This window comes from Phodopus roborovskii, unplaced genomic scaffold, assembly GCF_943737965.1.
Source record: "Phodopus roborovskii unplaced genomic scaffold, PHOROB, whole genome shotgun sequence".
Lineage (NCBI taxonomy): Eukaryota > Metazoa > Chordata > Mammalia > Rodentia > Cricetidae > Phodopus > Phodopus roborovskii.
This window is the reverse complement of record NW_026126578.1, coordinates 6001274-6014947: the sequence shown is the minus strand read 5'-3', so window position 1 is coordinate 6014947 and position 13674 is coordinate 6001274. Positions and strand designations below refer to the sequence as shown.

At 45.1% G+C, this 13674-nt stretch overlaps 1 protein-coding gene across 2 annotated transcripts; it reads right to left on the bottom strand.

The window, feature by feature from the left end:
- Positions 1-6702: 6702 nt before the first annotated feature.
- Jagn1 (jagunal homolog 1) lies at positions 6703-10772 on the bottom strand. 2 transcript variants are annotated; one of them, XM_051203707.1, is made up of 2 exons: positions 10589-10772; positions 6703-7626 (listed from the first exon to the last, which is right to left on the bottom strand). In XM_051203707.1, exons 1-2 carry the CDS (start codon positions 10675-10677, stop codon positions 7164-7166), a joined length of 552 nt encoding a protein of 183 aa, XP_051059664.1. In that variant the 5' UTR covers positions 10678-10772; the 3' UTR covers positions 6703-7163. The 2 variants fall into 2 exon arrangements, with proteins under 2 accessions (XP_051059664.1, XP_051059666.1); XM_051203709.1 differs by having other exon boundaries at positions 10582-10727.
- Positions 10773-13674: the final 2902 nt, after the last annotated feature.

Genomic DNA, 13674 nt, shown 5'->3' with positions numbered 1-13674 from the left:
CTGGGATTAAAGGCGTGAGCCACCACCACCTGGCTCATAAACAATATTTTTAAAAGGAAGTAAAAATGGATCAACTCAGTGGCAGAGCACTTGCTTAGTGTATGCAAGGCCGGGGTACAATCCTAGTGCTGAGAAAAGAGAGAGGGAGAGACTCATTTGATCTTCCCCATCACCTAGCAGTGCCTGTCAGGGAGCCGGCTCTCCATAGCTGAGTGAACGTCAGTCGTGATACATTTCATCTAAGTAGCTTATCTACTTCCAGTTCACAAAGCAACAGCAATATTTGATCCCTTTAAACACTTTGTGGGGCAGATAAGTGAGAATTATTTGTTTAATTTCATGAGGAGAGAAATAAGGAAGCAGAGGGGAAAGGTCAAAGTCTGTAGCCCAAGGAGTTGCACCTGCGCTGAGCCCTCCCAAGGAGCTGCACCTGCGCTGAGCCCTCCCAAGCCGCTGTTACCTGTAGTCTCTTGGCTTCGCCTTCCTCTTTGAATGAACAGGATCTGCTGACAGTGCTGCCTTGTACAGAGCCAACCTCTAGAGTCAAGTCAGTGAGATCCAGGGAACAGAAGAGGTGGTCTAGCCAGACTAAGCATAACATCAAGAGCTTTCCTCCTATTCTACCTCTTGGAGGTTTTGACACATTAATTTTTTCTTTTTTAATTCTTAAGGCGTATTATTTTTTAAATGAATATGAATGTTTTACCTGAATGTATGTATGTATGCATGTATGTATATATGCTGGGTGCCTCTAGCGATCAGAAGGAAATCCCGAATTGTCTGGAACTGGAGTTACAAATGGTTGTGAGCCACCATGTGAGTGTTCTTATTCTCTGAGCAATCCCTCAGTGCCACCACGAGTTTTCCAATGCTGGCAGCGTGTGAGCTCTATTTTACACTTGTCTTTCTTGACTCCTGGATCTTCTGACCTGATTCTCAAGAGAGAGCATTTGGTTAGTTGTGTCCTGATGATTGTTAAAGTGTGGCAGAAGAAGCAGAAAAGAAATGACTATAAACAAATAAAGATAAAGGGGAGGGAGAGGAATGGAGGGGCAAGGAGTAAAGAAGGAGAAAAGAAGACAAGGAATTAGGGAGGCCAGGCACAGTGATGTTAACCCCAGCACTCCAGAAGCAGAGACAGGTAGATGGCTGGGAATTTGAGTTGGAGGCCAGCCTGGTCTACATAGAGAGTTACAGGGCTACATAGTGACACACTGTCAAACAAACAAAGACAAAGAAAAAGTGGGAAGAAGAGGTCTGCAGTTTTTGTTGTTTTTTGTTTTTTTGTTTTGTTTTGTTTTGTCTTGCTGGTTTACATATTTGCTGTAGCTGGAGTCTGTTAGAAAAGGGAAGGGATGAAATCAGTATTTGCTGAACTACCTGGCTTTCAAAAATGCCCATTGCTCTCTTTAGCTGGTGTTACTAGCATCACAACCCTGGAGGCTAGACTAATGTCCAGTTCTAGAAAGGAAACACTCAAGAAGACTGAGACTTTTCAAAAAACACACACAGCAAAGAAACGTGGCGGCAGAGCACATACCACCTCAGCTGTTCCTCCTGTCAGAACACATTATGGGGAGCTGGGGGTTTCTGGATCTCATTTTGCACAGAAAGTTTTAGATTTAGCAATGTGATAAAGCTGGCAGAGTGGAGATGTAAGGAAAGAAATCAGAAAGTGGAATGTGGTGGCATAAATTTGTAATCCCTGTATTAGGGAGGTAGGGGCAGGAGGACTGGGAGCTCAACAGTGAGCCTGAGAACAGTCGGGATTTTCATGAGGCCGTGGAAAGGGAGAGGTAGGGTAGGAAAGAACAAAAAAATGGGAAAGAGTCTTATCCCAGTTAGTGGCAGGTGGGCACAGTTCCAGGAGAACGGAGATTGGCAACTGTCAACTGGGAGAGTAAGAAATTAGATGGCTAGAACAGGAGGCAACGGGGGCGGGGGGGGGGGGGGAGGCAACAGAGGCGTCAACATAAAAGCTTTGTACTCTCCAAAGGTGTCAGAATCTTGGTTGACCAAGACTTGATGCTCTAAGGACCTTTATTTGAGGACCAAGCAGGGAGCTCAGGAGGCTCTGGCAAGCCCCGAAGCATGCAGCTTAAGAGTATACGAGGGGTGCCCTCTGGCGGCTGTTTTTCTTGCCACAGTCTTCCCAATGCATGGACTCTGGACAGGCTATGATAGCAGCTGTAATGGTCAATTCCTGAGGTCTGCTGGCTCTGTACCTACTGTCAGGGCACCTTGAACATACCAGTCAGGATAATATGGACCAAGAATGTGAAATCAACCCCCCAGCATTCTAGAAGTCATTCTTAGCTAGGCAGGGATAGTGATAGACACCTACATAGTATTTAGGAGACAGAGGCAGGAGGATTCTATAAAGAGACCCTCTCAAAAGGAGGGGAAAGGAGAGAAGAGGAAAAGAGGAAAGGAAATTATTCTTGGAAAATAGGAAAGAGATTTATTCTTAAAAACAGGTAGACTCTCCCAATTTGAGAGGCAAGCACAACACTGTATTTCAAAGAAAGGTATATTCATATGTAAACCTCTATGTACAACACAGTTCGTCCACATTTATTTCAGCCTCACAGCAATGGAAGAGACCTGCAATGCCCATGCAACATATAAAAAACAGGCTCCTCTGGGAGTGGAAACAGCCATAATCCCAGCACTACGGAGGCAGGATTGCTGAGTTTAAGAACAAGCTGAACTATAGTAAGCGGGCGGGATATAAGGATGTGGCTCAGTTAAGAGAGCACTTGCCTAGTAATTATAAGACCCTATTTAATTCCTAGGATAGCAATAAAATGTAATAAATCAAACAATAAATAGTAAACTCCCTGGCTAGAATCTCAGCCTAATAATCATTGCTTACAGCACACAAGCCTTTCTTGGGGTCTAGATCATCCCTTAAGTCTCTCCAGCGCCTTCACTCTCCTGTCTTGCTGCAAAGATCACCAGAGCTTTTGACATCCATATGGTATTACAGACTCCATAAAATGCCTTTGCAAGAGCCAGAGGGATGCTGCAGTGGTTAAGAGCACTGGCTGCTCTTCTAGAAGATTTGGGTCTAATTCTCAGCACCCACATGGCAGCTCTTTTCTAACTTCAGTCCCATGGGATCAGATGCACTCTTCTGGCTTTTTTAGGCACCATGTTCACATGTGCTGTACAAACATGCATGCTGGCAAAACACCTATGCATAGAAAAAATAATTTTAATTTATACTAGGTGTGGTGGCACACACTTTTAATCCCACCACTTGGGAGACAGAGTTTGTCACAGAGTATCTCTGTGAGTTTGATGCCAGCCTGGTCTAGAGTGAGTTCCAGGACAATCAGGGCTGTTACACAGAGAAAATGCGTCTCCAAAAACAAAAACAAAAACAAAAAAAAAAAAAATTTAAAAATTTAGAATGCCTTTATAATACTTTGCCTATTGGATTGTTAAAGCAACCTATGAGAGAACAGGCAGGGTTGATCTTAGTCCTGTGATTGATATTTTAACTCCAGTCTTGTTTTTTTAGATATTTTTGAGATATTCATTATATATATATCAGGCTCGAATTCAGTATTGTCCCTGCCTCAACCTTCCAAAGGTTGGGATTGCAGACATGTACCACCATATCCTTCTGAACTTTCTAACCCAAACAGCATTTTTCCCCCACTAAATCAAGAGGACTAGTTTGTGAACACCAAAACCATGAGGGGAAAAAAAGTGATAGAAAAAGGCTAGAAAAGCAGACTTCCAAGCACAAAGCTAACAAAAACTGATGCATGACAATGTTTCAAAATTGTTGACTAATAATGAGTTTTCAAAGTATTCAAATCCTGTATGAAAATGCCAATCCAATGGCCCAAAATAGGTTTTAGCTCTTTGACTAATAATTTACAAACAGGTTTTTGTTTGTTTGTTTTGTGTTTTTTTTTTTTTTTTTTTTTGTGGGGGCTGTTGAGATAGGGTATCTCTGTAATTTTGGAGGCTCTCCTGGAACTTGCCTCCTGAGTGCTGGGATCAAAGGCATGCATGCAACATGCAGCCTGGCTGTTTTTTGTTTTTGGTTTTTTTTTTTCAGGGGGTGGGCAGGATTTCCTCTTCCAGGATTGGTACTTAGAGGCACTCAGAATGGCTCATCATTTGACATACCATCATAGGCTTTCCTATAACAAAACTAGGCTGTCTCAAACCCCTGGCAACAGGATTGTTTACCTTTTTACTAAGAAGGCTGGGAAAGAGCATAAATCCGCATGCAGTGTATGCCCAGGCAGACTTGGAGGGTTCATGCTGTGAGACCCAAGTCCTTATGATACTGTCTAAGATAAAGCATGTCAGCAGGGCCTGTGGTAGCTCCGCGTGTGCCAAGTGTGTCCCTGACAGCATCAAGCGGGCTTTCCTTATTGAGGAGAAAACTGTTGTCAAAGTGTTGACAGCATCACCACAGAGTCAGAAAGCAAAATAAATATGCAGCTTTTAAAAATGACGGTCAAGGCTTGGTCTGTAGGGAAAAAAACAAAAACAAAAACAAGTAATGTAAGCCAGGTGTGATGATGCATGCCTGTGATCCCAGCACTTAGGAAGAAGAGACAAAGTATCAGGAGTTCAAAGTCATCTCAACCTTAAGGTCATTCTGGGTTAAGTCTTATAAGAAAATAATGATAAAGGAATAAAATGAAAACAACCAGACAAAGTTGTTCTTCAAAGTGAGGAATTGGAAGACTCCAGAATTTTCATATAAGTGTCATCTTAAAGATTAGTAAAGAAATGTAAGAGTAGAAAAGGTGCTGGGCGGTGGTGGTGCATGCCTTGATGAAGAGGCAGGCGGATCTCTTTGAGTTCCAGGACAGGATCCAAAGCTACACAGAGAAATCCTTGAAAAACAAAACAAAAAGCAGAGGGGGGAAAAAAGAGTAGAAAAGGTTTGTTTTTATTTATTGGAGCTAGAAAATCAAACCTAGGCCTTGGTGCATGCTAGAATACTTCACCACTGAGAAGCCTCTCCGTAAGTAGGGAAAGTTTTAGTGTTAAACTGAGAAGACAGGGAACTTATCAGGGCATCCATAGGTTTACTGAATAGGCACTATGAGTGCGGGATGGACTTAAACTTGAGGGGTGTATGGTGCAGAGCTGTGCTCATGTCAACACAGGAAGTAGGAACAGCAATAGGCTTGAGGCACAAGAAGTTATCTTTGAAATGATCAGTAGGAGCTGGGCATTGTGGTGCATGCCATTTGTCCCAGCACACAGCAAGCAGATCTCTGAGTTCCAGAACAGCCAGGGGCTACACAGAAAAACCCTGTCTTGAAACCCCCCCCCCCAAGAAGAAATGATCAGTAGGACATCTGGAGGAATTAGCTCTGCTGACTGTAGAAGCAACACATTTCCAGAACAAAAGAATTACAACTCTGCACTTAGAGATCTGGGCATCATCTAGGAATAATAAAGTCCAGTTCAAAGGGACACACACCTTTCCTGTCCTATTTAAAGACTTCTAGGTGACTGTATCTTAGCTGTGGGTCTCTCACACAATTAGACATTATGTTCACTGCACATTCCCCCGAGCCTGGAAGCTCCTTGCTATCTTTCCCCAAAGGCCCATGTCCTCTAGTTGCCAGTCCTTGGCATTTTTGGAGGTGGAAGAAGCTTTAGGAGGGGCTGACTGGAAGGAAGTCACTGGTGGTATGCCCCTAGCGGCAACACCGGAATCTCACCTTTTTCTTTTTCTGGCTTTCATAGGGTTAGCATCTTCTTTTGCACACAAGACCATGGACAGAAACTAAAATGGAAAAAGAACTCAAACCCCTTTCTTCTTATTTTGACTCAGGGCTACTTGCCAGTTACTAGAAAACAACAGCCCCAACTAGCAAATTCTTTTCCATACTATTATACAGTTTTAGACACATAAAAGTCTAAATAATAAACATAAATAACCAAATAGAAAGCTCATAATCCAGCTGGGCAGTGGCGACACACACCTTTAATCCCAGCACTTGAGAGGCAGAGTTGGGTGGATTTGAGTTTGATTCCAGTCTGGTCTACAAAGCAAGTTCCAGGACCGCCAGAGCTACAGAGAAACCCTGTCTTAAACAAGCAAAAAAAAAAAAAAAAGGGGGGGGGAAGGAGCTTATAACCCACCTGCTTTACAGGTGGAGATTAAATGCCTGGCCAAATATATATTGCTGGGTGTGGTGACACATATCTTTAATCTCTGTACTTGGTAGGCAAAAGCAGGAAGATCTCTGTGAGTTTGAGCCCAGACTGGTCTACAGAGTGAGTTCCAGGACATCCAGAGCTACATTGAGAGCCCATGTTTTAAAAACAACAAAACACCCTTTCTTTTCTGAGTGTTTTGCTTGCATGTTTGTTTTTGTACCTCATGTCTGCCTAGTGCACTGGAGGCAAGAAGAGGGCATCAAACTCCCTGGGACAGTAGTCACAAATGGCTTTATGCCACCATGTTGGTGCTGAGAACTGAACCTGTGTCCTCTGTCAGTACTCTTAACCCCTGAGCCATTCCTCCCGCGACCCCAGTCCCAGGGTTGGTCTCACCCAAGAGCTAGAGGACTGCAGCTGACTTAGGCTCCTCATGCTGTCTCTCCTCCAGTACCAGCCCCATGTTCCCCAGGAAGCATCTGTTCTTCTCATAATGTCTACGTCCTCTAAAGCAATACAACTTTGAAATTCAATCAAATCTCAAACACAAAGCACAGGACAGTCTTAACTTTATTGAGGTTCTTTTGTAATTAAAATGGTTTGCAGTAAACAGAGCAGTCTGTAGGGAGAGCAGCTTCCCAAATGTTGCCTGCCCCATGACCTACAGATTGAAGTAGAATTTCTGTACTGATTTATTCCAGATCTCATTTAGTACTGGTAGTGAAGAGGCAAGAATGGAAGTAGGGAATTTGATCAAGAGAAGGCAAGGGTAAGGCTCAGTCTGGAAGGCCTCAACTTCAACCCAGCTGAAGAGTTCCACAGCCATTGGTCACCCAGTTGTAGCTAGTCAAGAATAAATTAAACACTACAACTTTGTCACCTCAGCAGATGGTAACAGAGAACTCAAGGCCAAAATTTGAGCCTAGTGTGCACTAGATGTCAGCATCACAGACGCCACAGTCTACGGAGATTCTGAACAGCTCCCTTCATGCTGTCTGTCTGTCAGGCGGGCCTCATTTACGTTTCTTCTCCTGTGTGCTGGTGAACCAAGAGTCTAAGAGTTTCTTGCTGTAGTACAGTTGCCAGGCATGAACTTGGACTGCCAGTATCAACACCAGGTACATGACGGAGACAGCGGAAAAACCAAATATAAACCGGTAGGCCTTGCCATGGCGGTACAGTTGCTGTGCCGCAGGGAACATCTCCATGCTGCCATAAATGAGGGGAGCGATGGAGAAGAGCCCCATGCTGATCATGGAGAGCACCAGGTAGCTAATGTTGTTTCGAGGGAAGGAGAGAAGGCCCAAGAGAGAGGGCACAATGCTCAACAAATACGGATATTCCCACTGATAGGGCATAGCCACCTGGTCATGTGACAAGAGCCTCAGGTGTCCCACACTCATCTTGGCAACCAACAGCAGCCATATGACCAGATGTACGTAGATCAGCTTCTTGATCTCACACTTGAGCGTCACACTGTAAGGCAGAGCAGAGGGAGAAGCCATTTTCACTTACATTGTTTGGACTACCAGGCACCTGTACTGGACACATAGATACAATCTAAGTGACACAGCCTCTGACAGAGGCTGGGGAAATGAAGTACTGAGCTCAAGCAAATACATATAAACCCAAGATATCCAACATCCCAGGGAGGAAACAATTAGCATGAGACGGAAAGCCAGAGGTTAACCAGAGGAGAGAGCTATTTCAACAGAGGTTCTGGGATGAGTGGAGGTGGACTTCTATGCAGAGGAAAACACACAGGCACAGACGAATAAGCATTTAAGGATTTGTGTCAGGTATTCAAGCCCCAAGACACATGGGAGAGGAAGTAACAGATTCAAAGACCATGAATGTGTAGACTTCAAGACTGAAGAACAGTAAGGGCACCTGGGAGGTTGAGGCAGAAGATCTCCAATTGGAGGTGACCTGGACAACAAACCAAGACACTATCTCATCAAGCCATGACAAGAATTCTGAGCTGTGGTTAGAAAGATGGCTTCATACCACACAAACAAAGACAGTTAGGGGAAGGTATAGCAACAAGGACAACAGTTCAGGCTCCCCACATTTCTCCAGCTACAGTTCCCAGGTGAAGGAAGCACACCTCTTAGTCCTAACCCCGTCAGGCCTCAATCGTATCCTTTTCACACCATCACCAGCAAGGTTTCTGCTCTAGGCATGCATGCAAACAAGAGTTTGGATTATGAGACATCCATTAGGCAGGGCCTAAAGTTGAGGAAGAAGGGTCCAAAGGGCTTGTCATCCTTCTGTACAGAAAGAGGCAAAGAACAGTTGAAGAATTCAACGGATTTAAAGGAAAACATTAATTTGTTGTAGGAAATGTGGGAGGCAGAGAGAAAAGAAAAAAAGAAATCATTTCTGGCACTCAAGCTCCTTGAAGGCAGGATCCAGGTTGGCTTTTCTTTCTTTTTAAAAATTTATCTAATGTGTATATGTGTGCACCACATGCACACCTGTGCTGTCAGGAAGCCAGAAGGCATCGGAACCCCTGGGACTGGACTTACAGGGGGTTGGTTGTGAGCCTCCTAAACTCAGTGCTGGGAACTAAATTTAGACCCTCTCCAAGAACAGCAAGTGCTCTTAACAGCTGACCCAATGTGGTGGTCCCTTCAACCACCACAGCCAGCTGAGTTAACAATCTGCAGGAGGCAAGGTAGCTCAGTTCAATTCAACTCAGTACCTGGTGTTGGTTCAAACTTCAGGAATCTGACCAAGTATTTTACTTTAGGCTTGTTAAAGCACAGCACAATTTGATGAAAACTTTCCTGGTGATAATTAACATATTCTCGTGTACACAATAAAGCTTAAGATGTGACTACATCAAAACTGAAAAGTGTGACATGTGACATCTTCCTAAAGATAGGGTCTACAGGGTGGTAGTGATGCACACCTTTAATCCTAGCACTTGAGACGAAGAGGCAGGTGGATCTCTGATTTATAGTCTGGTCTACAGAGGAAGTTCCAAGACTGCCAGGGGCTACAAAGAAACCATTGTCTCCAAAAAACCAAAACCAACCAACCAAAGATGGCATCTATAGATTGACAAGCTCATGATAAAGGTCTAGGGGAGGATCTGGTCTGGCCTCAGTCACACAGCCCAAAGATTACATGCATGCTCCGAGCCTTCAGGGTAGAAAACAGGTTATACATCTCTCCCTCTGATGAGACAGCCCTGAGTGTTTACCATTTCTGGTTCCCCTAATCCTTAAGAATGTAAAAATAACAGCCTGGCAGTGGTGTCACACACCTTTAGTCCCAGCACTTGGGAGACAGAGGCAGGCAGATCTCTGTGAGTTCGAGGCCAGCCTGGTCTACACAGTGAGTTCCAGGATAGACATGGCTACACAGAGAAACCTGTCTTGAAAAACAAACAAAACAAACAAGAAAAAAAAAAGAAGAAAAAAGAAAACCAAAACAAAACCTTTATTGAAAATATAATCTGAAAGCAAACACTAGATCTGTTTTTGCTCACTGTTAGGTCCTCAGTACATGATGCAATGCAGGATGGATAGGTGGCTAGGAGGATTTATCAAAGCAATAAAGGAATGTAGAAAGACCTCCTTACATGTACACACTCCTGAAACTCCAGTTGGGACAGGGACACCTTTTACCATTCACACACATCCAAAGAGCCCCACAATTTAGCAGCTATCACATGGTATTTCTTATGTTACACCTTTACATTAATGACTTGCTAATTCCTCACCAAAACCTAAAAAGTATGAGTTTTTTTTTTCCCTCTGAAGATGAGGGAACTGAGGCTCCGTTAGAAATAACCGGCCTGGCGGCTAGAGAGAGAGATGGCTCAGTGGTTAAGAACACTTGCTGCTCCTGGAGGGTAGCCTGGAACACTCGGGTGGGTTTAAACCCGTCTGTAACTCCAGCTCCAAGAAACCCAACAACCTTTACTGAACTCTGCAAGCATCTGCTCTCGTGTGCACAAATTCTCTCTCTCTCTCTCTCTCTCTCTCTCTCACACACACACACACACACACACACACACACACACACACACACACACACGGCTTTCTTTAAAAAAGTTAAGTAGTTTTCAGACCAGGTGCATACTCGGGAGGCTGAGGAGGGAAGGCCGTGAGATCGAGGCCAGCTTGAGCTCTAGACACCAGGACCTCGATTTGGAAAAGAAAAAATGAAGTTTCCAAGGTCATTCGGAGGGGCCAGGCATCGATCTATGAGCCTCTGCAGGCTAGATCCCCTCAAAGCACAGGCAGCCCTAGGCGGGCCACGGCCTTCCCGGCCTGTAAACGGACCCGAGGCGGTCGCCGGAGCCGGGGACTCGCTGGTACACGACAGCTGGCTGGGGGAGCGACACCGTGAGGATCGCTAGCGTCGCTCCCCGGGACCCGCTGGCTCCTCCCGGGGAAGGCCTCGGTGCTCCTGGCTCACCTCATACCTCATCTGGTAGTGCATGGCGACGCGCTCCCGGTGCTGAAAGTCGCTGCCGTCGGTGCCGGCCGCTCGTGGGCCTGCCCGAGACGCCATCGTGCAGAACCGAACCCCAGGCCGCTCACGCCGGCCCTCTGCTCACCTACCAAGCAGAGCCCCGAGCAGACCCCTTTCTTGCAGTCTCAGTACGCTTCCACTACTCGGCGTGCAGCTCCGCGAGAACTTCCGGCCTCTCTATCCCGGGAGGACCGACTCGGTGGTTTCTCCACTGCGCATGCGTCCTTGGTGTTTCTAGCCGTCCTTACCTCTCCTAGAGTAGGGCGGACTGAGCAATTAATTTAGTCCCTAGAATCGGCACTTTTACTTGATTATAAGACATTTTAAAAATCAATTGTTTCGGCTGGGCGGTGGTGGCGCACACCTTTAATCTCTATGAGTTGGAGGCCAGCCTGGTCTACAGAGCAAGTGACAGGATAGTCTCCAAAGCCACAGAAAAATAATGATGATGATGATAATGATAGTGTATAGGTGTTTTATCTGTATGTATATATGTGCACCCCGTTTGTTTCTTGTAATGGAATAGGATGAAAGATAGACTATTGTTAGCTACTATGTGAAGGCTGGGATGCAAACCCAGGTCCTCTGGGCTCTTAACCACCGAGCCATCTCTCTAGACCCTAAGTTCTTATTCTTGGGACAAAATCTCGTGTGTTTCAGGATGGCCTTGAACTCTTGACAGTTTTTGTTTTTGTTTTTGCTTCAGTTCCCCAAGGTGTGATTATAGTCTTAAAGCCCATGCCTCTCCAGACTTGGCATTTTGACCAATTGCCCGATGTCTGGTGGCGCACTTACACTTTTTTTGTTTATTTGTTTTGTCTTTTGAGACAGAGTTTCTCTGTAACAGCCCTGGCTGTCCTGGAACTCCCTCTGTAGTCTAGGCTGGCCTTGAACTCATATAGATTCGCCTGCCTCTGCTTCCCCAATGCTGGGATTAAAGGCATGTGCCACCAATGCCAGACACACTTTCACTTCTTACAGCCCCATGCAACCTTGGGGTAAATGTCCAGAGCAAAGACATCCATATTCCCGAAAGTGCAGTGCCAAGCAAGAGGCGACCCCCAAAGGCTGAGGCGGCACAGAGCATCTATCCGTAGTGGGCCTTGAGGGCCAGCTGGAACAAAGATGGTGGTGAGCGTTTGTAATCTCATCACTTGAAAGGTAGAGGCAGGAGGATGAGAAGTTCGTTCTCGGTTAAGAGGCCAGACTAGGCTATGTGGGACTGTGTCTTTAAAAAAAGCGGTGTTTAGTGGTGTTCACTAAACAGACCAGCCTAGAACTCAGAGTGCTCGTCACCATGTAGGGTGTGTATATGACTGCATACCAGAAGCATGCCTGGTACCGGGTGAGGCCAGGAGAGGTGTCAAATCCTCTGAATTCTGACTTCTTGTTCTGAGCTACCATGTGGGCTCTGGGAATCCAAACTGAGACCTCTGCAAGAACAAGTGCCCTTAGTTACTGAACCCTTCAACCGTCTGGGGTTTAGTAATTAAGACCCACATGACAGCTCACCATGGACTGAAACTCCAATTCCAGAGTCTCTGGCACCCTCTTCTGGTATAGATGAGTACTGCACATATGTAGTGTACAGACCTACATGTAGGCCAAACACCCATACACAAAAAGTTTTAAATTAATTTTTAAAAGGCAAACAAATGGTTCTGCTGAGCATAATAGTGTATGCCTGTAATCACATCACTTAGGAAGCTGAAGCATGAGTTAGAAGTCAGCCTAGGCAAGAAGAGATACCTATCATTATCTACTATCCTGTCTATTATGTATCTATCCATCCATCCATCCATCATCTTATCTGTCATTTATATACACACATCTAGTTACTGTATGGAGGGGATCAAGATGAAGTCTATGTCAGTAACAGAAGCAAAAGCAATCCAGCGGCTTGAGAGCTGCTATGAAAGACTTTTGAGTTAAAATATTGCTGAAAAGCTGCAGGAAGAAATAGCAAGGATGGTGTTTCTTACTGGAAAACTTTTCCGACATGTAATTCAAACAAAACTGCAAATTCCTTAAAAGCAGGGGTTAGAGTCACAGCCCAGCAGTTAATGACACTGGTTGTTCTTGCAGAGGACCCAAGTACAATTCCCATCACCCACATGGCAACTCACAACCACCTACAACTCCAGTTGCAGAGATCTGATGCTCACTTCTGGCAGCCTCTAACACCAGGCATGCATCTGGTGGACAGACATACATACCTGGCCTGCATAGTGAATTCCCAGACAGCCAGAGCTACATAGTGTGACCCTGTTTCAACAAAACAAAACAATCTAGATCCTGAGCCATTTCTCCAGCCCACTATTTTTGTGGGGAGAGAGGGGATCATGCACCTGGTTTAAATTGCAATTCTATGTCTGTGATAATATCATTTCATATATTCAAAGACAATTGTCCAAGTGGCCTCAGTCCTGTTTGATTCTCTGTAGCCTCTCAAATGTTGGGGCTAAGGCACGTGCCTGGCTTCTTGGTTCTTATTTTGCTCATAGTGTCGCAAGGTTAGCATGAAGAATATAGGTGTGTGTGTGTGTGTGTGTGTGTGTGTGTGTGAGAGAGAGAGAGAGAGAGAGAGAGAGAGAGAGAGTAAGGGGATACGATACGTGTGTGGGTACTTGTGGAAGCCAGAAGAGGTTGAGCTGGAGTTACCAATGATCATGGGCCTCCTTAAGTGGGTGCTGAGAACCAAACTCCAGTTCTCTGGAGTGCAGCAATTGTGAATTTCAAAGGCAGGGACCAGAACTGAGATCTCTGTGTCCCTGCAGCTCAAAGTGCCTGCCAGTGTATAAACATTCGAGGAGCGTTTCTTGAGAGATGAATTTCAGTGAGACACAAAGGGTCTTCTCCAAAGCACTGTGAAGAACCCTCAGGCAGGCATTCCACTGCAGTAGGCATGTTTTCTTTGCTTTTTTTTTTTCCTTTCTGTGCTTCCTGTGATCAACTCAGTGTGTCAGCCTCCATGAGTCATCCTCAGCCCAGAAACATCAAATACACATGGAATGTTTAATAGATGTTTGGGGCGTG

What these genes read in the sequence shown, in the direction of transcription:
- Jagn1 (XM_051203707.1), bottom strand. Translation starts at nt 10,677, where the DNA reads ATGGCGTCTCGGGCAGGCCCACGAGCGGCCGGCACCGACGGCAGCGAC. An exon ending in GCCATGCACTACCAGATGAG is followed by an intron (nt 7,627 to 10,588) that starts GTATGAGGTGAG and finishes TCTGCCTTACAG; the next exon opens with TGTGACGCTCAAGTGTGAGA.